This window comes from Leptonotus elevatus, chromosome 12 (genome assembly GCF_054856555.1).
Source record: "Leptonotus elevatus isolate MCC_2025b chromosome 12, RoL_Lele_1.0, whole genome shotgun sequence".
In the NCBI taxonomy this organism is placed as follows: domain Eukaryota; kingdom Metazoa; phylum Chordata; class Actinopteri; order Syngnathiformes; family Syngnathidae; genus Leptonotus; species Leptonotus elevatus.
In genome coordinates, this window is record NC_141250.1 from 3,363,857 (window position 1) to 3,391,256 (window position 27,400).

A 27,400-nucleotide genomic window follows, 5' to 3' on the forward strand; every position below is an offset into this window, starting at 1 on the left:
GGGAATGTGCTTGTAATGAACCTGACTTGATTGATTAAAGCTTATTCAATGCTATAGAAACAGTGCCATCTCCTATCATACGTTTATATTATGTGTTTTTTTGGCTCTGTATTGTATTGTCATTTTCATGATGAAATATGAAAGGCCAATATAGACTGCGTGCTGTCTCCCTCAGCAACCATGGAGGTATATTATCGTGTCAGGCACAGCTTTTCCAAAAGCAAAGCACACAGCAATGGCTTTTGCAAGATGCAATCGTATCACAGCTGTCACCCGTGCAAATTGCATTGTCTACAGATTCTATCGCTGTGAGCAGCAAGCAGTCTGTTTGATGCCTTTTTCTTTTCCATTTTTTATCATGATGTCATTATCTGTGGCACTGCTGCTTTTTGCATTAATGTGTTTGTCAGTCCTCTTTTAATCCTTCTCCTTCTGTGTTTATTTTGCTTCAGGTTTACAGACACTCCTACATGGCTTCCTACAGCGTTTACAATATTCACACAAGGTAAATGTTGTTGTCCTCATTATTAGTTGCAATCACATTAGCAATCCTGTTTAAAGATTTGTTTAACGGCAATTATTGACTGCAAAGTGGAAAAAAATATTTTGTTATTTTATGTTTTTTCTCTCCTTAAAATATATTGATTGAATTTTGTCTGGATTGGTTTCCTCGTCCAGTCTGGTTAATTTATTTTTCATTAGAAGGTTGATTGAAAACTCTTAACCTCCAGTAATAGTGGGGAGAGATTTGTCTCAAAATTATTCGCACAAATAAATTTGTGATTCTCAAGTGTTTTTCAGATCCACAAACATCTTATGTTTATGTTAATGTTGTGTATGCATTTATCATGACTTGACTTGAGCATTTGTCAAAGTTAATTTCTGCTTGTGAGTTATTGAATGTGCGTTTGTGAATCAGCGGGCATATTCACACACACAGGTCTTCAAATATTTGCGTGTCTAAAGGCCCGTTCCTCCTCCGCAACGTTGCTCTCATCTTTGAAAAGGAACGAGCCCTGCTGTTTCTCGCTTAAAATTCGAAATTGAAAATCAAAAAAACAAGCCATTATCTGATTCTCTATTATGTGTTTATTTAACACAAATTTGGAAACAAAATACAACCCTAATTTGTTTCCCTCGAGCTTACGCTGCCATGACAAGACGTTCTTCTTCCACTGTTAAATTTTCTTCTTCTATACCGCTAAAGCAGCAGCGATCACAGAGGCTGAAGGCAAAACAAGCAAGGCTCAATCACAATTGCTTCGATTTCATCAGCTATTAATGTTCGTTGTCTTTTTTAGCCACCTTGACCTCTTTGGCCACCTCTCACATGAACTCCTCCTCTCAGATTTCTGTCCATTGCAGTGCCTCACAATCCAGTTCTCTCCGAACTGGCTGATTTACGGTTCCCTCTCATCATTAGTACGATCAATTTTGAGTTGTTGTGTTCAATCGATGACACCTGTGCTTTAATTGTGTTTGACTTTTGCCGCCTCCGCTCGCTATTATTCAACAAAGGTGTATCACAATGGAAATGTGTTGGTAAGTTTGAACTAGTGAAAAGTGCATATGGTTTTGTCAAAAGAGTGATTTATTCAATCAATGGGTTCTAAATATGATCAAGAGAGATACAATGACAAAATTTGTATAAGAAGAGGCTTCTGGTCTCCAAAAGTGTAATTTGAATATGAAATACATTATAGTTAAAATTATTAGAAATTAATGATTATGAATGAGAAAAGAGAAAGGTCCACCGCACACAGTTGAAAATTGAGCCACAATTTATTGACTTACACAACGCGTTTCGCCTAAGGCTTCATCATCATGAATAGCCTGATGAAGCCCAAGGAGAAACGCGTTGTGTAAGTGTTCGGTGGACCTTTCTCTTTTTTCAGACACCACAAGCACCAGAGCATCTCTTTCTGTGCTGTGCGGGGCTATTTCTTCTCCATAATGATTATTAATGTCATTCTTTTATTAACAGTTCCCCTTCCTTTACTATGCTGAGACATGTATAGGCTTGACATTGCTATAAATCTAAGTTATTGATACTGTTTTTTCATTGCAGAGAGGTTTGGGAGCTGGACCCTCCAGAGGTGGTAAACTCAGTCCTGCAGTACGCAGCCTGGGGAGTGCAAGGCCAACAATTGGTGAGGAAACATAAACTAACTTTCATAGCGTTCTATTTGATTCCATTTAAGCCTATTGTTTTACATGTGCATATCAAACTATGGCATGTTTTGATAAATGTAACTATCTTATGATTATACATTTGACCTAATTAGCCAATAGCCTATTTTCAGTTTTTTTGCTTGGTCCTTGTCCTTACAGATCTACATATTTGAAAATAACATTTACTATCAGCCTGATGTGAAGAGTCACTCTCTTAGGCTGACGTCTTCAGGAAAGGAAGGGGTCATTTTTAATGGGATTGCTGACTGGCTTTATGAAGGTAGTGTACATTTCACCTTGTTTTAATATATTCATATTTAATATGAGGTGATAAATAGCCATTCGTGCATTTTAGACTTTTCAGGTACAATGTTATTTGGGAATGCTTTAGTGGTGCCATGCATTGTAATGGTGCTATGTTGTGGTTATTTTGTTATAGCGGGCGACTCAAGGCTCAAAATATTTTTTTCTTTGCCGAGTAGTTTAGCAAATCAATGACTTCATTTGAGGAGCAAATTTCTAACTTTGTAGAGCATTGTTTTTCATCAGGTTAATCCCAGGGAACTGAAGCAAGGCTTTTGTTAAAAAGAATATGACAATATAATGAATTAATATGCGGTTTTCTTTTTCTTTTTTTTTCTTTTTTTATAGAATCAACCGTCTTTGTTCCATCCATATTGTGTTTAGCAACAAACCTTTTTTCTTGTCTAGAGGTAAAGTTAAATTGATTTTAAAAGCTCTCCTTTAATATAATTAAATTAAATAAAACTTATTAAAAACTACTGGTATTCCTTTATTTATTTGCTGTACATAGAGCTACAAAGAAATTTAAAGTACCAGTGTGTGGCATTCTGCCAATAGATTCCACCTCCACTGCTTTTGTGGCAATTGACAATTTTGATTGCAGTTGCATGATGTGGCAACATTGCAAATTATAGCCAATCTACATGCACGGAAGCTTTCACCCAGGTGAAAAATCAATTTCCGGGTTCTAAGCAATCGAGACACAGCTGTGATTAATTTGATATGACAGCTGTAAGTAAGATCCAAATCCATCAGCACACCGAGGTTTCAGACTTGGCCTTTGGTTTTTAAAGACAGCGACTCCATTCCTCTTTTCTTTATTTGCAAAAACAATTCCCTCAATTTTGTTTTGGTTTAGTAGAAGCAATCTTTTTGTTTTTATTCTTTGGTTTGGTTTACCTTGACTAGTTTTGGCGTCGAATGCCGCCTTCCTGAGAAGCTGTCAAACTGACAGTTGAGTCGTGTCCACTTATCAGCTGATGTTTCTGTTAGTTGAAGCAAGTTTAATTATTGATTTTGTCATTTGTTTTATTTATTTCATGACACAACACTTGATTGACACTGCTAGATATAACTGTGTCAACTGCCATCCCTGTCAACACACCCATGTGGGGCCCATGTGGGTTGGATATGGGCTGGTGAATGGGTCACATCTGGGCTGCCCAGCTGGGTCCCAGTTAAATTTGGCCTGGGATTTCATGGTGGCCCCATGTGAGCAAGCCCAGATGGGCTCAAGGTAGGCCCTAGCTAAAACCCACTTGGGCAACTCAGTTATTTCCCATCTGGGGCCCACTGGGCTGATTATGGTGTTTCTGATCGTACCCATAAGGGCTCCTTTCACACTCATGCCACACAGGTATTTTGTTACAAGCTTTAATAACAAGGAGACCAATAATACAATCAGTTACCTTTTTATTATTATTGAACGCCAAAGAACAACAAATGGACAGTGTTCTGAGCCTGAAGTACTTGAGGTGGCAAAATGTTGCTAGTTGGCCTTTAATTGGCTCAAAGGGGCATGGGTTTCCCGTATCTTTTCGGAATGCTGTGCAGCGCTTTCTTCTAGGTTTGTATATTAATCTTATGCTATTTTGTGCATTTTTTTTGTGTTTCCTGGAAAATCTGTGGGGGGGGGGGGTGGTGACATAGATGATTATTTTGAGAAAGTGTCAATATTAAGTTGAAATGTAATTTATATATTTTTTTGGTGCATTTTTTCCCAAAAAGAAAATCTTACTTAATTGTAAAGAAATATAGGCCATGTAGTAAGCTCTATAGCGCATGCTGTTATTGTACAAAATTTGACTATTTTGGATTGAAGCCCAGCCAGAGCTTACTTATTGCCCATACTGAGTTTCACCCATCTACTGCCCAAGTGGGGCCCAACTACAAAGCCCACTCTAATGGCATGCCCAACCAAAGCCCAACGAGACCAAATGGTGCACATATGGGCCCCAACTGTACATGTTTGCTGGGATGATAGTCAACATTACACTTCTGTACAATTGACCCAAGGGTAACATGTACAAGCTGAACAAAATCGTTACAAGCACTGACCTTTGAGGGATCCCATATGTCACGATATGCAATTTTTGAGGCCGGGACTGATTTTAGGCAGAAAAAAGATACAGATTACCTCTCCGCTCCGCTTTGCTGCCAGCAATGAATGTTGGTGCGGAAGTACGAAATATTGGTTCTGGCATCTTCCGGGTGGTGCAAATGAGTTTTTTTTTTATTACTGTACAAAGTATTCAGTATACGTCGCCAGGTTAGGAACGGAACTCATTTGTAACTTGAGGAATTCCTGTATTACTATTATTTATGTATCTATTTTTAGGTGTCAGTACCCTAAATTTTTTCACCATTCGCAGCAGGGCAATGTTGAGAGCGTCGGATTACCTTCCCACCAATTTCAAGAATTGTGTCCTTTCCTATATATGGGTGGCCTTTACCACATCCTTGCAATGACTTACGATTCTTGGATAAAGACATCGCTTAAAGTGATTCGTTTTCTCTTTGATACTAAAGTGACTCACAATCATGTCTTGTGAAGCTGTTTGCTTTAATTATACAGACAAACACATACTTAATTAGGTGCTGACAAGAAGTCCCTTTAATGTTGTTGGGCAGTTTATATTTTATCTTGAAAAAGGGTGGAAACAGTGATCTAGCCAAAAATAACAAGGGTGCAGCAATGAACTGATTTCAGTTTTTATTGGAAAATAAGCCCATGCAAACCAAACTCACTTCTTCAGTCAGTTCAAACTTCTGCTTTCTTGACAATCAGTATGCGCTGATGAAACAGTATTAAGAGTTTAAAACGTAATAAAATTGAAAAATTAAATTCATGATTGTTTACTTTCAGAGGAGATCCTTCAGACCCATGTGGCACACTGGTGGTCACCGGACGGAGAGAGATTGGCCTTCCTCGTACTTAATGACAGTCAGGTGCCCAACATGGCTTTGCCTCGATTCACTGGCATGACCTACCCCAAAGGAAAACAGTATCCATACCCCAAGGTAAATCTTGCACATTCTACTCACAGATCTTCAATCATGAGGTTGCATAAGTTGTTGTCACAATATATAATATTGATTTTAAATTGCCTCACCTTTCAGGCATTACTTGATATTAGATTTGAAGGACAATTTATGCACAAACTTGTTTCACAAAGCCAGTCTAGATATATGTAAGCACAGTCTTGCCCTTACAGCCTTGCAAATCTTCCCTGTCAACACACCAATGTAGGGCCCATGTGGGTTGGATATGGGCTGGTGAGTGGGCCCCATCTGGACTGCCCAGTTGGGTCCCAGTTATAAGTGGATTTGATTTGATTTGTTTTTGAGCAGATCAAACAAATATGTCATGTTTCAAAAAGCCAAACATAGTAATACATTATAACAAACAATCAATAAAGCAAAATGTTTACCAAAAAAACAAAGTCAAAAACCTTACCACTGAGCTATACTGCCACATGACAGATAGATGTTTTTAATCTATTTAACGTTACATCGGCCTGTCACTAATGCAAATTTTAACAGTCCACTTTTTGGGGAAGTGAAAATTACTTCCAGTGCCCAAATTCCTTTTTTTTCGAATGTCAGTGTTTCCTGTGACAACAGAATGGTGCCAACTCGTCTCTAAAACTGAGAACTGCCTGTGCGAAGGTGGAGCTTAATTACATCTGTAATCTGCAACACTGTAAAATAACACCTAGTTTGGGCATAATTTAACTTTGAAAATATTAAGATTAGACTTCAGAAGTTGGAATCTGATCCCAAAAATGTAATCCAGAATTTTAAATTTACAGAGTGTTTAAAAAAGAATACACATAATATTTCAAAAATTAAAAACAATAGAAAATAGCGCCGACACGTGTTGTACGTACCTTCAAGTTTTTATTTCACGTTTTACAAGTGGCCAGTGTGGCTACCCCCGGCAGCGCGGACATAATCAAGCCGATATGAGAATTCCTCCCAAACGTAACTCAGGAAGTCATTGTCCACCATGTTGATTCTGCAGCTGTTATTCGATGATTAATTTTTCAACAAGTTGGACCACCACCCCATTGACATCTCGGGTTTCAAGCTTATCAGCGCTGAATTGGTAGGAGAGGTGCTACAGACCTCGCTCTCTACTCTTGGCCTGCCAGATACCCGGACCTCATGGCGTGTGATTTTTTCATGTTGTTGGGGGTGTGAAATAAAAACTTGAAGCACTGTATGTACAACCTTGTATGTCCAAGGTAGATCATGCCCAGCCAAAGCCCAACTAGACCAAGTCGTGTCCATATAGGCCCCAACTGTATATGTTCGCTGGGTTATAGCCAGGATTGCACATAAGTAATGCACTGGTGTGCATGTGCACTGAAAATATAAAATCACACAAAAGATTAAAATGTATCACTGCGTATTTGCCCACCAAGAGCATATTGCCAAAACTGCCAAGTGTTTAGCTATTATTGGCCGTATTTTGAGGGAACAATACATTTACAGTTATACCTGTATAAGTCAACTATTGAGTGAATCAAATTCCCTGCAGCACAGATAGGCCAAGCAATGTAGCTTGATCACCTGCAGCCAATGATGGATGGCTAAGTGGGGCACATCATCATTCGAGTCGGGATGTGTCCTGACCTCCACCAAAGCCCAGTTTGACCGAACCCTGGTTAAGAACCACTGCTGTAAACTGATCAAAACAAACACAAGAACAAAAATGACAGTCGCTTGAGCATCTTAAGAATACGAACTATTGAGTCTGAGAAGTCAAAATCTCTTTATGGCAAAATTGTCACACAATTTGCCTCTCAGAATGGAAATAATTTTCCATCCATCCATTCTCTTAACCAATTATTCCAAATACAGTATTATATTTGTACATAAAACCCTGCCTTTGATATCATTGGTACATGTACTTTGTCATTAAAGTAGCACTAAGGAACTTTTCAATCTGAATAAAAGATTTTCATAACTCTTCTTTTTTTCCCCTTTTTTGTTTTTTTAGAGAAAGCTCTGTATTGTTCATTCGGTAATCTTACCGACTTGACATGTCATCATCATTGCTCTCTCTCTCTCTCTCTCTTTTCTTAATCTTTTTAATTTTTTGTATGTGCGTGAGTATTTGCGTGAGTATGTGCATGTGCGGGTGTGCGTGCGTGTGAGTGTTTACTCATTAATTCACCTAAAACCTATTAAAAATTCCATACCGTTCACCTAAACCGAATACTTATGAATTCAGCAAGAGTCGTGAGGTTGTTAGGAGACCCGAGGAAGGATCAAAGAAAATAAAGGAAAGTGAAATCCAGCACCGACCAGACATCACCTACTACCCACCGGGTCACCAACCCCAGAAACATCTAAATTCCAACAAATTAGGGAGACCTCAAGAGACCAAAGGAAAGACTGAGGAAAGATAGATGAAGCAGAGTGAGATCCACAGACATCAGCCTCCACCGATTCAACAACCAGAGGAAGAAGCAGATTGTGTTTGAATTTCGGTAGATGCTGGTGTGGTGGATTTGGCATGCATGAAAACCTCCACCAGAGAGAGGAGCCGTCGACCCTGGCCAGGACAGAGCAAGCACAACCCCCCAGGGACCCCTAGGCCACGGCAGCGCCAAGGCACAACCCCCGGGCCCCGCATGGGCCACCGGCCGGAAAGCAAACCCAGGAGCCAGGAGCGCCCCCACCCCTACACGGCCCGCGCCCCAAGCCCAACGCAGCAGAACGGGGCACGGCAGGCCCGCCAGGCACCCCACCGGCCCACATCGCCCACCCCCTCCACGCCCGTAGACCATGTTTCTATAAATTTTGATATTTGGTTTTTATTCAAGGCAGATATTTTTTCCATTAAATTGTGATTTATGAGGACGTTAGACCATTGGTCGATATTCAAAGTTTGTTTATTTTTCCAGTTAACAAGAATTGTTTTTTGTGTAGATTAAAAATATTTACGTGGTAAGTCAGTTGTTGTTAGGTCACCTAGCAAACACAAGTTTGGAGATAAAGGTATTCTATAGTCCGAGATAACGGAAAGTTTTTCTAAGACTTTAGTCCAGAAATACATAACCGGAGTGCATAACCATAAAGCATGAAAATAAGTGTCTGTAGTATTTTGTAAACACTGGAGACAAATGTCAGAGTCTGAGAGTCCCATTTTCTTCATCATATATTGAGTAATGTATGTTCTATGAATTATTTTATATTGGATAAGTTGTAAATTTGTGTTTTGCCATTTTAAATATGTTTTCACAAACTTGAATCCAAAAAGTCATATTCCGGAGCGATAGGCAAGTCTGTCTCCCATTTCAAGATGGGTAAATACATTTTATCAGTATACGAAAGTAACATGTATTTTTGAGAGTTTTTTTGTTGTTGTCGGAGAAAGCTTTGTAATATCTTTAGCTAAAACAGGCGATTGGAGCCTACCCCGAAGTGTTGGAATTTGTTTCTTTATCATACTTTTAACTTGCAGATAATGTCAAAAATTTCCGTTTTTTATTTTGTCATTTTGGAGCAAGGATGTATATGATATAAACATATTATCTGAGAAAAGATGGTGGAGATGTGTAATTCCTTTCTGCTCCCACACACCTAAATAAAACGATTGGTTGTTAAGTTGAAAGTCAGGGTTATGCCATATGGGAGGAAGCCCGCAGGACTCCAATTGGGCTTTTGTAATTTCTAGTGCCTTCCACCAGGCAGTCAGGGTGGCGGAAATCATTGGGTTTTTAAAACAATTGTGTCGCTTAATCGATGTTGTAATAAAGAGTAAATCTAAAAGTCTGAGGTTATTACAATCCTTCTGTTCTAGTTCCAGCCAACAGTTAGTATCTCTGTTGGGTCGTGCCCATAGAATGATATATTGTAGCTGGTTAGCTATATAGTAGTGCATAAAATTTGGTGCCTCTTCTAGACCTTTGAATTTACTTTTCTGAAGAGTAGATAGACTAATCTGCTTTTTTTTTTTCAGTAAAATTTTGTAACGGCCGAGTCCAACAACTGGAACCAGGTAGACGTAGGTTTAAATGGAATCATTGAGAAAAAAATATTTATTTTGGGTAAAACTTTCATTTTAATGGTGGCTATTCGTCCTATTAAAGAAATGGGAAGATTATTCCAGCGCTCCAAGTCACTATAAATGCTATCCAGAAGTGGAGTAAAGTTTAAATGAATTCAATCAGTTAATTTAGGTGAGATTTTTATGCCTAAGTATTTTAAATTGCCTACAGGAAATGAGTAGTGTGGGTCCTGGCTTGCAGGGTTCCATTAATTTTCTGTAATAGGTAGTAGTGTTGATTTTGTCCAGTTAATAGAATAATCTGATAAATGTGAGATCTTAGTTATTAAGTTAAATACTTCCCCTAACGAATTAGCAGGTTTGTCTAAATAAAGTAAAATATCATCGGCATATAGATAATTTTTTTACCCCAGAGTGAATTCCTTGAATCCTTCTTTCCTGGCGTATAGCTATTGCAAGTGGTTCAATAAATATTGCAAATAATAAAGGGGACAGTGGGCATCCCTATCTTGTGCCTCTCTGTAGAGTAAAACTCTAAGATATAATCCCATTAGTAGTAACTGTAACTTTAAGCGAATCATATAATACTGACACCAAGTGAATAAATGACTTCCCAAAGCCAAATTTATTTAAAACAACAAAGAAAAAGGACCAGTTAACTTTTTTTTTTTTTTTGCATCCAACGATATAATAACTGCCTTTTTATCATGTTGCTGTGACATGCTAATAAGGTTAAAGAGCCTCCTAATATTATTATTAGAGTGACGGCCTTTAATAAAGCCTGTTTGGTCGCTATGAATGATTGTCGAGATTACTCTAGATGCGAAAGCCCTAGCGATAATTTTTATATCAGTGTTAATTAGTGAAATCGGACGTTAACTTGATGGGAGGGTGGGGTCTTTTTCTGGCTTTAATAAAAGTGTAATTGCTGCTGTATTCATGTGTGGACCTATGTAGCCATTAGTTCTTTTTTTAAATTTCTGTTACTACTCTTAATAATAATGGAGCAAGCATTAACCAAAAGTGCTCAAAAAAATATAGCCAGATAACCATCCGGGCCAGGTGCTCTTCCATTAGGCATACTATCTAGAGCACTGTACAGCTCGTTTATAGTAAGTGGCGCATCTAGCATATCTTTATATTCAGTAGTTAACTGAGGTATATTTAAGCTACTGAGGAATGCCTCAATAGGCTCAGGGTTAGACTTGTTAGTTTCTGAGTATAGGTTGTGATAATAGTTAAAAAAAAATTGATTAATTTCTTCTGGTGATTGTGTGTATTCACCAGTTGTCCCTTTAATAGGCGTTATAAGAGATTTTCATAACTTTTCTAATGAAACATCGACTTAAAACTAGTTGAATAGGGTAAGGCCTTAGGGGGTCTTTATCAATGTTCCTGGCATTAAGCAACTTTGAGGAGGATGGTAGGAACACTGCCACACACAAAAAACTACAAATGGGCTGACTGCAATATGATATATGTCACTTTCCCCCCTCCCTAATTTGTTACAAAGATGGAAGTCAATTTGAATGTCGACGTGCAATTACTGCTTTCCTGGCAGAATCTGCAAAACAACTAAAAAGTTTGTCTGAGGAGACAAAAAAGAAAAAAGAAAAGAGAAGCTACCTGGATAAAAGGACAGTGAAGGATCAACACTGGCATGAGCTAAAAAAAAAAAAAAACGACGCTTGTCTTCATGGGAAATGTGGTCTTCCTTCAGGCATAACATTACCGCTTTTGTCCATATGGCATCGCTATAATCAACGTAAACTGAAATTTCCTTAGTGTTGCTATAAAGCCCAATAACTTTCTAGATCCTTTGGACAGTACTTCCATCTTCTTTTTGTACGTTTGGTGAAGCATAATTTTCTATTGTTTAAGCTGTAATCACTATCAACTATTCACTGTTCAATGTAGTCAAATACATAATTTACTGTAAATTCATTTGACTGTCATGAACGAGTAGATTTTGAAAGTAGTAATTTAGTGCAGAATTTGGTACAAGTATGTTGCGACTACAAACCTTTTCCAGATCATCATTTATTTTGTGAGATCCATTTTATTTAGTAAAGGCAATGAAAATACCTCTTATACTGTATATTAATGCAAAAATGAATAGTAATAGCCATAAATCCTATAATCGGTGCAGCCATTAAGGGTCAGGAAACAACCTCTGGTGCTCTTTTGAGAACTAGACAAAACATTTTATGTTCATCTCTGCTTATAGCAATGTTATGTTACATTTTCCCTTTCTTATGGTTTTAAGGCAAAAAGCTGAACTAAGTAACACCATCTCAGACTATGCTCAAGGCAGGAGCTGTCACTGTCAATCACTGTCATTCTTAAAAGGATGCAGGACGCCATTTATATCCTCACAAGCCCCCATCCCCGCCTTGTCTCATCTCCAAGCTTCAGTAGCACCCCAATGTTCATCTAGCATTCCTTACACCGTAAATCTAATCTGAATAGTAGTAATGCCTAAAGGATGGTTCCTTCTCACGCTGTGATAAAGTTTTACAAGAGGGTGACACTGAGAACAAACGTCTGTTGTATATGATTGCCTTTGAAATTGTATTTAGTTAAGTGTTTATTACATAAATTTATGTATATGTCAAATCTTTTTAACTCATTCACTCCCAGCCATTTTCCCTGAAGCAACCCCCTTCGCTCTCGGCTGTTTTACTAGATTTTGACTGATTTTTTAAGGCCCACAGAATATTGTGTTCTATTGCTATAAAAACATGCAACCTGCCAAAAGAAACATTAGAGTCTCTTCTTTCATCAGAAAAAAAACACATTTGTATCTGTTTCCGTTTTGCAGCAATTAGCATTAGAATATAGCAAATTTTTATCATTATTCACAAATCTGTTGAAAACACTGGCAAAATTAGGTTTTTGCAACATGGCCCTGGTTGATCTCTTATACTCTGCTGCCACCTGCTGGCCGTTTTTGTAATAAACACTATTGCTTCATTTATTGTCTTCAGTTCAGAGGCTACATCAACGCCTTCTGTATGCTCTAGTGTCTAACATTTTTTTTAAACATATAAATACGTTTTTAGGGGCAAATGATATAATAATATAATATATGCAATTTCGTAAAAATAAAGCAATCCTTTTAGTGAATTTTGTTGAACTTTTTTATGCTAATTCACTTTTTTCCTTTACTCTTTAGATTTGGAATCAAGTTTAATAACTTTTTTTTTACTCCCACTTACAGGCTGGCCAACCCAATCCAGCGGTGAAACTTTTTGTTGTCAATCTTTACGGCCCGACACACACGCTGGAGCTCATGCCACCAGATAGCCTCAAACTACGGTGAGAAGGGCTTAATTTCTCTCGTAACAAGATAACAAAATACGTTTGATTGATTTGCTTAATAACACACTATAACACTAATTGACTTTACAGAGTTCATTTTTATTGTCATAATTAATTTGCAGAGAACAAGAAGATATGATAATCTTTCTGCCCCTAGGGATCATTATGTGACCATGGTGAAATGGATCAGTAAGACTCATACGTGTGTTAGATGGCTGAACCGGGCTCAGAACATCTCCACTCTGACTGTGTGTGACACCACAACAGGAGCCTGTGTCACAGTAGGTGCACCCCACAAACCAACAAAGAGGGCTGAGGGGACAAGACATAGCAAGTGTGTTTCATTTGACATGCATCCAGCGCAATTTATAATTTGGTGTCTGAAAGTAGACTAAACTTTACGCCAATTTCCCCAACACAGTAAACGAAACTCGCCCTGGCACGAAAATGAAGATGTGCCAGTTTTGTTGATGTGCACTGTCTACTAAAATTGAGCCCTGGGACTCAGCAGGCACCAGTTCCAGTTTAGTTTCCTTGATTTTGTAGAATATGTATAAACAAATAAATGACTTGAACCGCCAAGACCCTCTGTCATGCCTGCTATTGTTTTTGGAATGAAATAAGGAGTGAGAATTGAATTCCCAGAGAAGATTAAACGAGGGCTTCACCCTGTGATCAAATAATTTGTTGAAACAAAAGAAAACTCTGTCTGGAAGTCAACTTTTAAAAACAGAGAGAAAAACATAATCACATTTTACGTTGTGTCTTTTTCAGAGACATGAAGAAAATTCTGAGCTCTGGCTTTCCAAACAGGTAATTGTGATTTTTTTCTTCCTGTTTTCTGTTTCTTTCTACTAAAAGTATATCAAATCATTTGACCCTTTTAAGTCCCATCTTACCTTCTTTTTTTTTCCAGTGAAAGTTTCACATCTCATTTCCTACAACTAACAATGCAAACGATGGCCATATATTATTTCTCACGATCAACTTTATTGCTGTTATAATCACAGTTGTGCACTTAATGAACATTTTTTTAATATGATATGGAGATCTGTAATCTCCTTCATGCATGGTGCTGACAGCCTTGGATCAAAGTAATGTTTTCAACTGGTGATTGACAATAATGGGATATTTTCAATTAATCATGTCAGATTGATGTACAGAGATCCGAGTCAGGTGATTCATTCTACTCGGTTCAATATAAAATATCAAGCAATACTTTTATAAGTTATAACTAGTGTTGTTCCGATACCGTTTTTTGTTTCCCGATACCGATTCCGATACCCAGCTTTGCAGTATCGGCCGATGCCGATACCATACCTAAGTTGTTGTTTTTTTTTCTCAACATGAAAAAGCTGTTCTGCCATTGGTTCAGAGCATTCAAGGGCCAATAGGATATCTTAGCTCGGCATGCAGTGAACATGTCACACATCAGTGAATGTCGTGCACAAGCAAGACACAAGATGCTGCATCCAAAGTCCTATATTAGCGTCAGAACTAATGGTATCGGCATGTTACTTGTTAGTACTCACCGATACCGATACCACTGTTTTAATGCCGTATCGGTGCCTCTGCCGATACTAGTATCGATATCGGAACAACACTAGTTATAACTTAGTGACAATTATAGTTAATGAAAATTGTCTTTACTGTCTGTTATACTGTAAGTATCATTCGAGTGCTATTGCATAAAAAATCTCATTACAAAATATAATGTACATTTCGGACACAAACACAAATGTAGAAAGTATAAGTAAAGGAAAGGAAAGTATAGATATCTCTACATCTCTGTCTATATATCGCTATATATATCTCTATCTCTTGCAATATATTTCTATATATCCCTATCTATCACAATTCCTCCCATGTTCCAAAACTATGCATAGTATTAAAAGCATTGATTGAACAGAAAAGACCAAAATGACATGTACTGATACTGTTAATGAATATTACTGATATTTGGTTTATTTTGCTCTCATTAGCATATTTGGTATTGGAGTCATCTAAAAGTAGTAAAGTTATATGATACTTGGAATATTTTAACAGGTAGCTAGTAACTGTACCAGAATACATGTTTAAAGGAACTAGGTAACCTTCCCAAATAGGGCTGGGCAATAAATCAAATTAATTTGATTAATTTGCCATTTTAAAAGTCAAAGATTTAAAAATGAGCTATTTTGTGAAATTGAGGTGTGTATAAATAAATACACACTTCTTCTGGATTACTAAAAGCTGTTGTTCTTTAAGGGTTACTCAATCCAAAATCAACTTTTATTTTGCTGATGAACTGTATCAACGCGTGTCTATTAATGCTGTCTACCTGACTTGGTCATTATTTTGACATTTTAGTGCATGTTTGTTGAAAGCTTGAATTTGGGGCAAAAATGTGTGACGCCATCTTCAGGTTAAACATTGGGATAAACACAATTTGGCTGTTTGTCCTCTCATTGGACGAGCAGAGACTACCGACGTCACTTTTTGAATCTGACGTAGTCACTGACGTAGTATAGACGGTTCTAGTGTGACGTCACGTTTGGGTGCCGCCCCATGCTGGAGGACAAGCCGCCAACACGAGTGAATTAGAAAACAATCAGTGTAACCAAGAAAATAGGTCAAACAGTTGATAAATCAGCGACCAATGCTATGGTGAACTCCTACGGATGCTCTAATCGCTCAAAGAGAGATGAGATCATTATTTCGGCTGTCAGCAGTGATTCTAAACCAGGCGCGCACGGTGGCTAGCGAACCTACGACGCAACTGCTTAGCACCCACAAAAAGTATGAGGATACGCTCAGCGCATTTTATATCAGGTAGTTTTTCTCTTTTTCATATACAGTGAGTCATAACATTAATCTCGGATTGTAAATTCCAGGCAGACGTGATGAATGTGCCATATTATATTTAGTGAAACAATCATTCATACTTTTTTTTGCATAATAATGCAAGTAATTCTGAACAAAAAGTTAACGATTTAACACGATTATCACAACACTTTAACTCAGGCTTGATCTCTGCTGAGGAATGTGTTGTAAACGTGCGGTCTCTTTATTAGCAGCTAGCAAGCTAAGAGAGCTTGAAGACTTCAATATACAGTAAAACGAGTATATCCGGACACCAACTATTTAATGAATGACATTTTACACCATGAAAGTAGTGATTGATGTACTGTTTCAACCAAAAACATCAAACCTTAAGCTTCCACTTCCACCTTGCCCCCCAACCAACTAAATTTTTAGTAGCTAGCGGCTCCAAACGGCTGGTTCCAATGAGTCGCAATAATGTAGTGTTCTACTCTGGATGTTTTTTGTGACACTTGACATATTGCCCAGCTCTTAATGAAAACCCTCACCGAAAATCAAGCTCTCTACATTCATTTGTTATGGGGGGGCTTGTCCTCCAGGAGACGGAGCGGTAGCTAAGCAATGACATCAGCAAATAGGGTCTATACAAGACCAATGGTCCTCCAGACAACTTCCCCTTTGAGCGCCGTTTTCGAATATTAGTGAGGGGTGGAGCATGAGTCTGGTAGGGGGTTGAGTTATATCCGAATGTTATGGATAGGTGGTTTACAAGACATGTTTACAATAGTTACTAACTACTTCATTGTGGCATGTAAGCAAGTTATGCAGAAGCTATGAATAGCTTTCTTTTTTTTGGAGGGAAGGGGGCACAAACTAAGAATATTTACATTAAAACCAATTTAAAATCAGTATATTATTGTTGTCTGAACATTTTGCACATGATTTATTTGTTAATAAATCAAACCTTTAAATCACTATTTGTTAGGCTCCTTCCAGAGCAGGACATGTTTACCCCAACACATCCAGAATGCAATGAATTTAGAATTTGGTTGATGGTGCTCCAAGTTTTTTTTTTATTACCATCAATTATTCATTTTGCCTGTGGATCAGCAGTGAAGGTTGGCATCTGCCATTCCCTTTTAAAGACGACTATCAAAGTATCGCAATGGTGGTGTATTTGGTTTGCCTTCTCTATGTCAAATATCTCAAGTAAGAACTTCAGATTTGGCTTGGGTTGTCCGTAAACACCGTGTTTCTTTGTTGTTGTGTTTTTAATAGAACCAAGAGCCAGTGTTCTCTAAAGATGGCAAAAAATTCTTCTTGACCGTTCCAGTGAAACAAGGGGGACGTGGAGAGTTTCATCACATCGCTATGTTTAACACTCAGGTGAAGTTTTATTTGTCTTAAAATTTAAAAAACACTTAATATGCCTACATAAAAAGTCATGTTTAGTGTGCCATTCATATTTTCTTTACAACGAAATAAGCTCTAAATGTGACTTATATCTTATTTTATGGCACTATGATGTAGCATGTTTGCTTCTACCAGACAGTAGTGCATTCATATATCTGTGAATGATACTATATTGTCACTAATAATTAATATACAAGTACAAATTGTCACACATCTTGTTTGCTCATTTTAGTTCAGAACAGATGAAAATGAAGTACGACATTTAACATCAGGAAACTGGGAGGTGACGAAGATCCTTGGCTATGATGAAAACACTGATAAACTGTAAGTTTAACTGATGACTTGTGTTTCCGTGAAACAAATGTGATCACTGAAAAAAGATAATAGTTTTTCTAAAAGTATTACCGGAGCTCACTTTGTTTATCATCTTTTTCTAGTTATTTTCTCAGTACAGAGGGTTCTCCGCGAAGGCGTCAACTTTACAGGTTTGTTTTTCATTTGTTTCCGATATGTCATATTTGGTTTTATGCTGCTTTGTGGAGACAATGATGTGCAAAGATAAACCTTTGTCTATCATACAATGATAATGTTAACCATTTGCATTCCTTTTGAAAATATTGTGTAATTTTCAGTTCTGATACAGTATATCTACTATCAATATGTTTGATTAATATTCTCATTTCTTTTATCATGGCTGCAAAGCAATGGATTAATTATCTTTAGCTGTATAGTATTCAGGGTTTTTGTGTGTTTTCATTCCATTTCATCACTTATCTTACCTATTTTCTCTCTCTTTTAGTGTGAAAACTGTAGGATTGTTCCCACGCTGGTGTTTAACATGCGAGCTAAATAAGGCACACTGTTTGTATTTTGATGCTGTTCTAAGCCCGACGCACCAGCACATTATCCTTCACTGTAAAGGTAGGTAATCACATATATTGTGAGGTTTTCTTAAACATTCAGACGATAAGGACATCATTTAATGTAAATATTAAAGGCAAAACTCTAGATTTACTTGTCGATCTACAACGTAGATTCTACACTCCAAAAACAGTTGCGTTAAAAATAATCCAACCTTGGGTCAAAAATGGACCGATCCTCTACTTGGGTCAATTTGACCCAACTTTAGTGTAAAATAACTCATAAATATTAGTCAGATCCTTTACTTGGGTCCCAAAAAATTGCATCATTTTGTATAAAACAACCCAGAAAGTTGGGTCAAATTGACCCATAAAGTGGATCGGTCCATTTTTGATCCATAATTGGGTTATTTTTCCCAACTGTTTTTAGAGTGAACGTTTCTACCTTCACTGTTGTGTAATTGCCACAAAATAATCTAGGTTGTATTTTGTACATTTCTACAGAAGATTTGTTATTATTATTATTATTATTATTATTATTATTATTATTATTATTATTATTATTATTATTATTATTATTATTTTCAAATTATATATATATATTTTTACTGAGGAACCAATGGCACCCCATCGAGTAGTCCTAGTGAACCTCTTTAGACCTCACTGTTGGGTTTGTAAGCTTGTTACTTTTAAACATGTATCTAGTTTACAGATACAATTAAGACAAAACAAACTGGATGATAATCTACCTGTTTATTCTCCTTTTTTCCAAAAAAGTACCTGTATTTATAAAAGAATAGATAAATAATTCAATTGTTTAGCAGAATTTAAAATGGAATCGGAATTGTAAAAATCATATCAATTGCCATCCCTATATGTCAACATATTACAAGCAATACGTGGAAACATGTAATAGTTTATTTTCAAAATGATAGTTAAATGTTACCAATAATTTCAAACTTGCTACAATTTATTTCCCCGGGGACACAATAACCTGTGGCACCGCCGCGCCACAACCATAACAGCCACATGTGACCTCAAGTGTCTCATTAGCAGATCAGATATGAACTGTAGATATCAGTGAGAATCTTGAACAGTGGCGCTCAAGCTCTGACATGATCCCTGAAAGTTTGATGAAGGTGGGCGTAAAGAAATGTGTATTTGGTTTTTAATCAATTTTGTGCTAAAGTTAAATACGGGAGCTTAGAATTAACAGGATGAATTAACTCAATTTGTATTACTTGCAGATAATGATATTGTGTTCTGACTGACTCATTTAGCGCATGTTGTTTTTGTGTATTCAATTTATTTTGGCAGATAAGAGTGCTTCATGCTTAGAAGCATTTGGCCTTTGGAGTAATGATTTATTGGACAATAACATTGTTCCCTCTCCCTAAAGCAATAAATGCGGAGAAAGCTTGTTTTCAGTTGACCATTTCACAAAGCACCTGCTTTTTCATCAGGATAAACAAGCTTGTATAATTCCACTCATAAAATGCTTTTAATACCTTTAATGTTTTCATGCAAGTACGAACATAACAAATCAATTTCAGTGAGACACAAGTGTGCATTACAGTGCAAAGGTCAAAGAAAATACAACTTGCCAAAAGATAATGAGAAAAATAAAATGCTACAGTTTGTGCAAATAAACAGAGAAGGTAAAATTGTCAAGGAGTGTTTTTTTTTTCTTCTTGCCAACAAAATTAATAGACATAGGCCTTGTCCAGACCTTCAACCCCAAATCCGAATGCATCCCGGAGGATATTTGGACTCGTACTGGTAATTGTAGACCTCAACCATGTTTTTCTCTTTCATCAACGAACAACATAACAAAACAAGTGGACTTTACTCAGTTTTCCCATAAGCTCAGTTTTCCCTTAAAAACAAAACACTGTTTTTCAAGACAGACTAAAACACAAAGTTCCAGAAAATATGAAGACAGACAAATGTAAATTTGTACATTTGTACTTTTACATTTGTTGAATAAGTTGTTCAAAAATTAATTACATTTATGTTTTGTTGTATTTATTCATTTTAGGTCCTGGAACACCAATGGTGATCTTACACAGTCTCTATAGTTCAAGTAAGGGAATCTGTCCTTGTCATGATATTGGAAGTGCTTCTTAAATAAGGGCTTCTTAAGAAGAAGTCATCCTGTTAACTTTGAAAAAAAAAATAATAATTATATATATATATATATATATATGAAAAAAATAAACAGACACTTTTCAAGTTGTCATAGGATATTGTGTGTGGGGAATTAGGGGTGGGGGATATTAATTATGTAACAAAAGTTAAGCTCTATAAATACTTTCTGGGTGTAAATCAGTTAACGTTCTGGATGAATATCAGTTAACACTGTGCTGCCGAAAAGTCATTTGCTCAGGGTTATTTGGCTTTGCCTTCCACCCACAGCTGGGAACTAAACACTCCCTGGCGGTTTGCTAATGACACATCTATTGATCTGGGGTTTTCCATCAGAAAATCTTTGGCTGAATTTCATTTGATTTAGTCCCCTCCCCAAAATCTTTGGTTTGGAGAAATGGTAAGGCCACAGAGGTCACAATCTGTAAAAAATTTTTGTCATTGCTATGACTTTTAATCCAAAAATAGAAAAAAATAGAACTGCCTCATATATTCCAAATTGAACGCAGATACTCATTCAGCTGTGCAACCTCTTTATCCTCAGTTTATTTATTACACATTTACATGCCGTAAATGACTAGCCTCACATTTCCTTCCTTTTCCAGATTATTATATTCTTGAAAACAACTCCTTGCTGAAGGCAGCCTTGAACTACAAAATGATCCAGCTGACTGACTTCAGGACAGTTTCAATTGGCCATTTCGGTGAGAGAATAAAGGCCGCTATAAAGGCTCACATAGTGCATCAGGATAACTACTCAGAAACCCTCATACAGTATATTGGCTGCTCCTTTCCCCTTTGTATAGATTTACCTTTGAAAATCTCCTATCCGCCTGACTTCTCTGAATCTCGTCACTATGGGCTCCTCTTGGTCGTGTATGTATCTGACACAATGTGATGGTGATGTAACACTGACAAGCACCAATTATTATTAACATAATAACAGTAACAATAATATAATATGCCACTTGGAATTTCTTAATTAAATCCAGTATTTAGGTAAAACCTATCAAATACAAGTTAAGCCATTTTCACACTGCACTCACTCAGTATGAAGAGTCATTTTAAATACTTACAATTACTAGATGCCAGCACATCCATATTTGGAAGTATTGATGTAGCAGCCTACCTTCATTGTTACATAAGAAGATGAGCAAAAAATTATGACTTGTGGGTACTTGGATAGTTTAATCGTGCCGCTACTTGTAAAAAAGTTTGTCAAAATAACACTACATCAGTCCGCCAGCTCCTCTCTAATAACGTTTTCCAGTTCAAGGCACCTCGCCATCACGGCAGAAGTCCTCTTGCCACACCGGCCAGCAACGCTCCATTCCTCGGTCCCTGCCCCTTACTACATACACAATGAATGGGTTTGACAATATCGCACTGCGCCATGCTAAATGCAGCGTGAAAAGGGCTGTAATCCTTTTAAGAAATATTTTAAGGACATTTCCTAAATTGTAAAGTGACAGTAGTGTTCCGCTGGTTGACTGTTTAATCAGTATGATGTTATGTATGCCTGTAAGCAGAACAGAACTAATTTTCTCCCAAAAATGTATAAATATGTGCTAGTTTAAATATTACCATGCTCCTAAAGACATATATATACGTTTTTTATGGGGGATTTATGCTAGAGCATACATATGGCTTTAATGCAGCCTCAGAAATGAAGAGAATACTTGAAGCAATGGTATTTTTTACAAAGACGGCCAGCAGGTGGCAGCAGAGTATAAGAGACCAGGGCCATGTTGCCAAGAGCTATTTCCCCCCACTGTTTTAAACAGATTTGTGAATACTGATGAAACTCAGCTGTATTCTAATGCTTGTTAATAATCCTAATCTTGTTGCAAAACAGAAACAGATATAAACTTACTTTTTATGTTTTCTTAGCAATAGAACACAATATTCTGTGGACCTTGCAAAATCTGTCAAAATCCAGTAAAACAACCGGAGCGAAGGGTGTTGCTTCAGTGAGAATGGCTGGGAGTGAATGAGTTAATGGTTTCTTCTTTAATGAAGTCGAATTAGTTTCAAAATGTCATTTTGTCTGTTTTCCACAGCGATGGCTTCCCTGGTGGTCAGGCCGTGAGTGACCGCTTTGCTCTCAGCTGGGACTCAGTGCTGGTCAGCTCAGACAACGTGATTGTGGCTCGTCTCGATGGGCGCGGTAGCGGCTTCCAGGGCCAGAGGGTCCTGCATGAGGTCCACCAGAGACTGGGCAGTGTGGATGTTCAGGACCAAATCGCAGCAGTCGAGTATGTTTTCCAATTTTGTATATCGTCGCTGCTTTGTGAAAAACACCTGTCAATTTTTTTGATTTTTTTTTTTACATTTGTATGTTTTTGGGATGAAGCTGAACAAAGACATCCTAAAAACATTAAAATGTAAAAATAATTAATAAATATAAAAAACGGACAGCAGCGACGATATTTATCTATTGGGTTAGTCCTAGCCAAAATTAGTGGCAGATACTTGCACAACAGACATGAGACAAAACAAAGTCACACACAAACAACTATACTATGATTGACACACTCCACACAGTAGGTTGAAAAGAAACAAGCATGCAATACATAACGGAAAATTTAAAGTAAAAAAGGCATTAGATTAAAAACAGTCACATTGTTCCGTTACGGTTGGTTTACTGAGTGGCGGGAGTGATTCCTGATTTAACGTGGCTTGATGTTCAATTGAAACAATTAGAGGATGTGATGAAAAAAGCATTTGATCAAGTTCTGTTTTTGTCACTGGTATTTTTAATGGCATTTTTTTCCTGATGACCAAGCCCTGTAAATACTATTATGGTAAGAAAGCAGATTTAAAATGTAAAGGGGTAATTTGCCCTAAAGTGCTTTAGCAATAAATAAATCAGTGCATGGACCTCAAAAGACATCTTGTCATCCAACCAAATACACAAGTATTTGTAGGACGACACTCTCTGTATTGTAGTGCCATCCTGAGTTGACAAAGTGACTTCCATTTGATATCCTGAATGGGTAAAAATCATTAATTTGTCTTTTGTAGTATTTAATATCAACCACAGACAGAGATTCTTGCCCTCGAACAAAAGTTGACTGTCATGTGCCAAAAGTGATTAGAAAGGTGGACTATGGTGCTATTTCTCCTGCATGAGTACATGAATAAACAGACAAACTGCTAGTAATTAACAATAACTGACACTGTGTATAATGGAAATTAAGAGATGTGAAAATAAGCAAATTTACAGTGCATGAATGCACAAGGCATATAAAAATGTGCTGTAGTGCAGCATTGTGTCATTGCAGGCCAGCAATGGGAAGGGGAGAGCAGAGCAACTGTGCTGAAGCACTGTGAGTGGAGTCTTAGTGAGTGGGTGGTGTGATACATGTGTCTACTTCTTCATAATAAAATGCTTTGTTTTTAAGTAGTGTGTACACCTTCCAAATTCTGTAGTGAGTGGTGTACTTGAGATTAGCAAACTACAGACATAATATCTCCCATGATCAAGTGCCACCTTCCTATACTAAATGTTCATCACAGTGCCAAGACTAACCTGTGAGCGTCAGCATGATGCAGACTACCAGAAAATACAAACCACAATTGCAATGAAGATGAGACGTTTTGTAAAATGTAAACACAAACAATGATTTGCAAAAACCTATATTCAATTGAATTCATAAAAAAATACAAGATATTTACTCTTCTAACTGATGAATACTATAGTTGTTGTTGTTTTTTTGTTTTTTGTGGGGGTGGGGGGGGGGGGGTGTTATTGCAAATGCAATGTTTTTGCTGGGACAGAGGCAACAAGAGACTGGGAAAGATGATGGTAAAATGGTAAAAAAAAAACAATAAAAAGAAAACTGGTGTTTGTAACATTCCACAGGTGAACAAATTAGGGGGCTATTTGCAAGAATGGCCCATTTTTCACTTGTTTTAATTTTTTGATTTGACTCCTCATGTCTTGGTGGGAGTCTGCAGAGGAACCAGAAAAAATATATATATTTCAAATTATTGAACATGCATCACTTATAATGTTCAATCAATCGGATTATATCTATCGACGTACTGTAAATAAGAGCCTCGCAAAATAGTAATTAAAGTTTTTGCCTGCTGATTTGAAGTGGCATTGCATGTGTTCAAAACTCTGACTTATTTATCTTGTGTTCTTCCAGCTACATGATGAACTTTCCATACATTGATAAGACTCGGATAGCAATTTTTGGAAAGGTGAGCCTCTATTCTTCATGCATAAAAGTATTTTTCCAATTGCCTTATTCCATTACGCTTTGAAAAAAAAGGAAATGCCACAAACCTCAACAATGTTTATGATGAATTTGAAAAATGTTCTTTGTTCACATCTTGCAACAGGTTTTCTATTGCTACATGCATTGTACAATGATGTGTTTTATTTATTTTTTGTTCAGGGTTATGGAGCCTATATTGCATTAATGCTGCTTAAATCTACGGACAGTGTCTTCAAATGTGCATGTGCAATGTCACCCATGACAGATTTGAAGTTGTACGGTAAGCATAAAACCTTTCAAAACACAAAATGCAATGTGTCATATGAAGGGAAGCAATTTCATCACCTACTGGAACAAACATTCCAGTATTTAAGTGCAACATTTTATAAAGCATTATCATTTATGTGTAACATAGGATAGAAACACTTTTCATTTTTTCAAATATGGTTTCTTTTACACACAAACGGTTCCATGCACTTCCCTAAAAACAATTATTCAGAAAATGCGATGTAGCAGCACTGTTAAAAATGGTGTAATTGTTGTCATTTGCATAGCGTCAGCCTTCTCAGAGCGATACCTTGGCATGCCTCTACGAGATGACAGCAGATACCAGGTGTGTCCACCGCTTCTCATTTGACTGTCAATACTCTGAAAGTTGCTTGCGGCGACATCCTATCATGCAATACATGCAGTTACACTTATTTTGCATCAATTGTCACAGTATTAGAGAGCTTTGATTGACAATCAACAATTTGATAATAATAATAATGCATCAGATTTATATAGCGCTTTTCTAGACACTTAAAGACGCTTCACAGAGGAATGGGTATCTTTCATGCACTCACACATTCACACAGTGGTAGCGGTAAGCTACTTAAGTAGCCACAGCTGCCCTGGGGCAGGCTGACGGAAGCGTGGCTGCCAGTGTGCGCCTACGGCCACTCCGACCAACACCAAACATCCGCACCATTCATACACCAGTGTGAGTAGCACTGGAGGCAATGTGTGTGAAGTGCCTTGTCCAAGGACACAACGACACATGACTTTGGGAAAGCGGGGATCAAACAGCCGACCTTCTGGTTACTGAACGACCGACTCTACACCTTGAGCCACGGCCGCCACAATGTGTTGATGTATGTATTCATGGTGCATTTGTCTTGAAAAGCTCTCAAGCTCTCTTCTCAGCAATGAGGTAGAAGAAATTGGAAACAATTGTGTTTAATTTGGTGACATTTTATTGCAATGTGTTGTCTTAATTACTGTGTGTGCGCCCATTATTCTGTATTCAGAATGAAAATACATTTCCATTAACCTTTTCATTTGATCACATCTGACATACATATTCTCCAACATGTCTGCCGGCGTATCTATTGGTTTTCAATTACTACAGTCTTTGTTTCTTGTTGTATAGCATTACTCTCTTATATATAGCTACCTAAGTGCAGTAGGTAATTTTTTATGATTTTATTTTGGCTTACTTTTTCTCATTACTTTCCAGTTCTCCAGTGTGCTGCAGAATGTTCATGCACTAAGAGACCAGACACTGATGTTGGTACACGGCACAGCAGATGGTAAGTGAAAATAAATAGTCCGAAAATTAATATACTGAATCTGTTGTGCATCACTATGAGCACAAAGAAGCAAACATTACTGAAAAGTAATGAGGCAAATGTTTTTAATCAAAAAGAGAAAAGGAAAGTGTGTTGCCTTAATTGATGCAGAAATTTTCAGAGGAATGCATTCTCGGATGAGCAATGAATGCCAAGTTTGTTTTTGTATTTCAATTCTACTAGAACCCTGATTTGAGTAGGAAGTGTGCTGACACATTTTCACTTTTTTTATTTGCAGCTAACATCCACTTTCAACATACTGCTGAGCTTGTCAAGAACCTTGTGAAAGTTGGAGCAAACTACTCAATGCAGGTGACCGTCATTGGAAAAATACTTCTTGTCCGTTTCAAATGTGGAAAAAAAAGAAAAAAAAGCAGTGATGCAAAATAATACATTCATACACTGTGCCAAATGTAGCAGATGTACTGCACACACATCCTCAGTTGGACTGGACATGGCTGCCCTACTACTGCTGCATACAAATACAAGATAGTATAATAACGTAAGACAATTTACAGTATTTACAATTATTGTTGTTATTGTAGACAATATACAAACAAAAAGTGCAATTGTAGTTAGTGCAAGTATTAAATGCAATTATTATTATTTTAAATCCACATGATAAAAACGAATCAAAACATCACAACTGTTCTAAAAATTACATAGTAAGATGCTTTGAACAGATGATAAATGGGCATAAAGAATTAAATAAATCCAACTAGAAAAAAACTTACAACATTGTGTGTCTGGGCTAGTATTGCTCGGTCGTGATGTAGGTGATGTATCAACATGAACGCTTATTAGGCCTGCTAACGGTTGCTTGCTAATGGTTGCTTGTCTGATACCTACATATGTGAAGCATTTATTGAGAGATGAGCTTGCCTTGTAGAGCTGTTTTAGATTTACAGTGGTCCAATTAAATGACTACTGCTAACATGCTAACTGTTGTTATGCTAACATTTAGTAAGATAGCAACCTAGGTGGAGAAAGTGCTTAAGTTAAGACTATTTGCAACTCCTTTGCCACTGTTTCGGAACCTTTGGGATCGTTTGCCAACTCCTAGAAGGCAAGTCTATGGACCCAACCCAATGAAAAGATGTGCCCTTCTCCAACATTCAGTTTTCTGCTGTCCATTGTCCAAAATGGATGTTTGTAACTCATAACATTTAACACAAAAAAAAACTATTACATACAGGGTGGTGCAGGTCAGCCCTTGTCTTCAAATGTGTTTTTCACAAACTGCTTAACCACTCGTGTTCTTTAGTTGAACAAAATAATAACTGAACTGCTAGGATGCAAACAGCACATTACGGCACTGGATCAACTTCGAGACAAAAGATCAGTAGTCACAGACAAGATTTTGTTTTTCGCCACACCTTTTGCTATTTGTGTCCTTAAACCCAATCAAATAGGCTTTTGTAAAACAATAATGGGTTGACATATATTGGTAACAACAGTAACCATGGTCACATATGGTCTCTATCATACTGGCAAATAAAAAATAACTTTGGCGACACGTCTTACGAT

General features: G+C 37.3%; 1 protein-coding gene across 2 annotated transcripts in view; it reads left to right on the top strand.

The window, feature by feature from the left end:
- dpp10 (dipeptidyl-peptidase 10 (non-functional)) overlaps positions 1–27,400 on the top strand; it is a 166,659-nt gene that overhangs the window by 136,518 nt on the left and 2,741 nt on the right. For both annotated transcript variants that reach the window (XM_086090713.1, XM_086090714.1), the window contains exons 6-25: positions 453–505; positions 2,069–2,150; positions 2,332–2,452; positions 5,342–5,496; positions 12,717–12,814; positions 12,975–13,098; positions 13,592–13,630; positions 16,898–17,005; positions 17,265–17,356; positions 17,470–17,517; positions 17,832–17,953; positions 19,931–19,975; positions 20,643–20,741; positions 20,844–20,913; positions 22,098–22,292; positions 24,192–24,246; positions 24,444–24,543; positions 24,818–24,876; positions 25,762–25,834; positions 26,112–26,185. In XM_086090713.1, the coding sequence (XP_085946839.1) occupies positions 453–505; positions 2,069–2,150; positions 2,332–2,452; positions 5,342–5,496; positions 12,717–12,814; positions 12,975–13,098; positions 13,592–13,630; positions 16,898–17,005; positions 17,265–17,356; positions 17,470–17,517; positions 17,832–17,953; positions 19,931–19,975; positions 20,643–20,741; positions 20,844–20,913; positions 22,098–22,292; positions 24,192–24,246; positions 24,444–24,543; positions 24,818–24,876; positions 25,762–25,834; positions 26,112–26,185 (1,812 nt within the window). The remainder of the gene's footprint in view (positions 1–452; positions 506–2,068; positions 2,151–2,331; positions 2,453–5,341; positions 5,497–12,716; positions 12,815–12,974; positions 13,099–13,591; positions 13,631–16,897; positions 17,006–17,264; positions 17,357–17,469; positions 17,518–17,831; positions 17,954–19,930; positions 19,976–20,642; positions 20,742–20,843; positions 20,914–22,097; positions 22,293–24,191; positions 24,247–24,443; positions 24,544–24,817; positions 24,877–25,761; positions 25,835–26,111; positions 26,186–27,400) is intronic.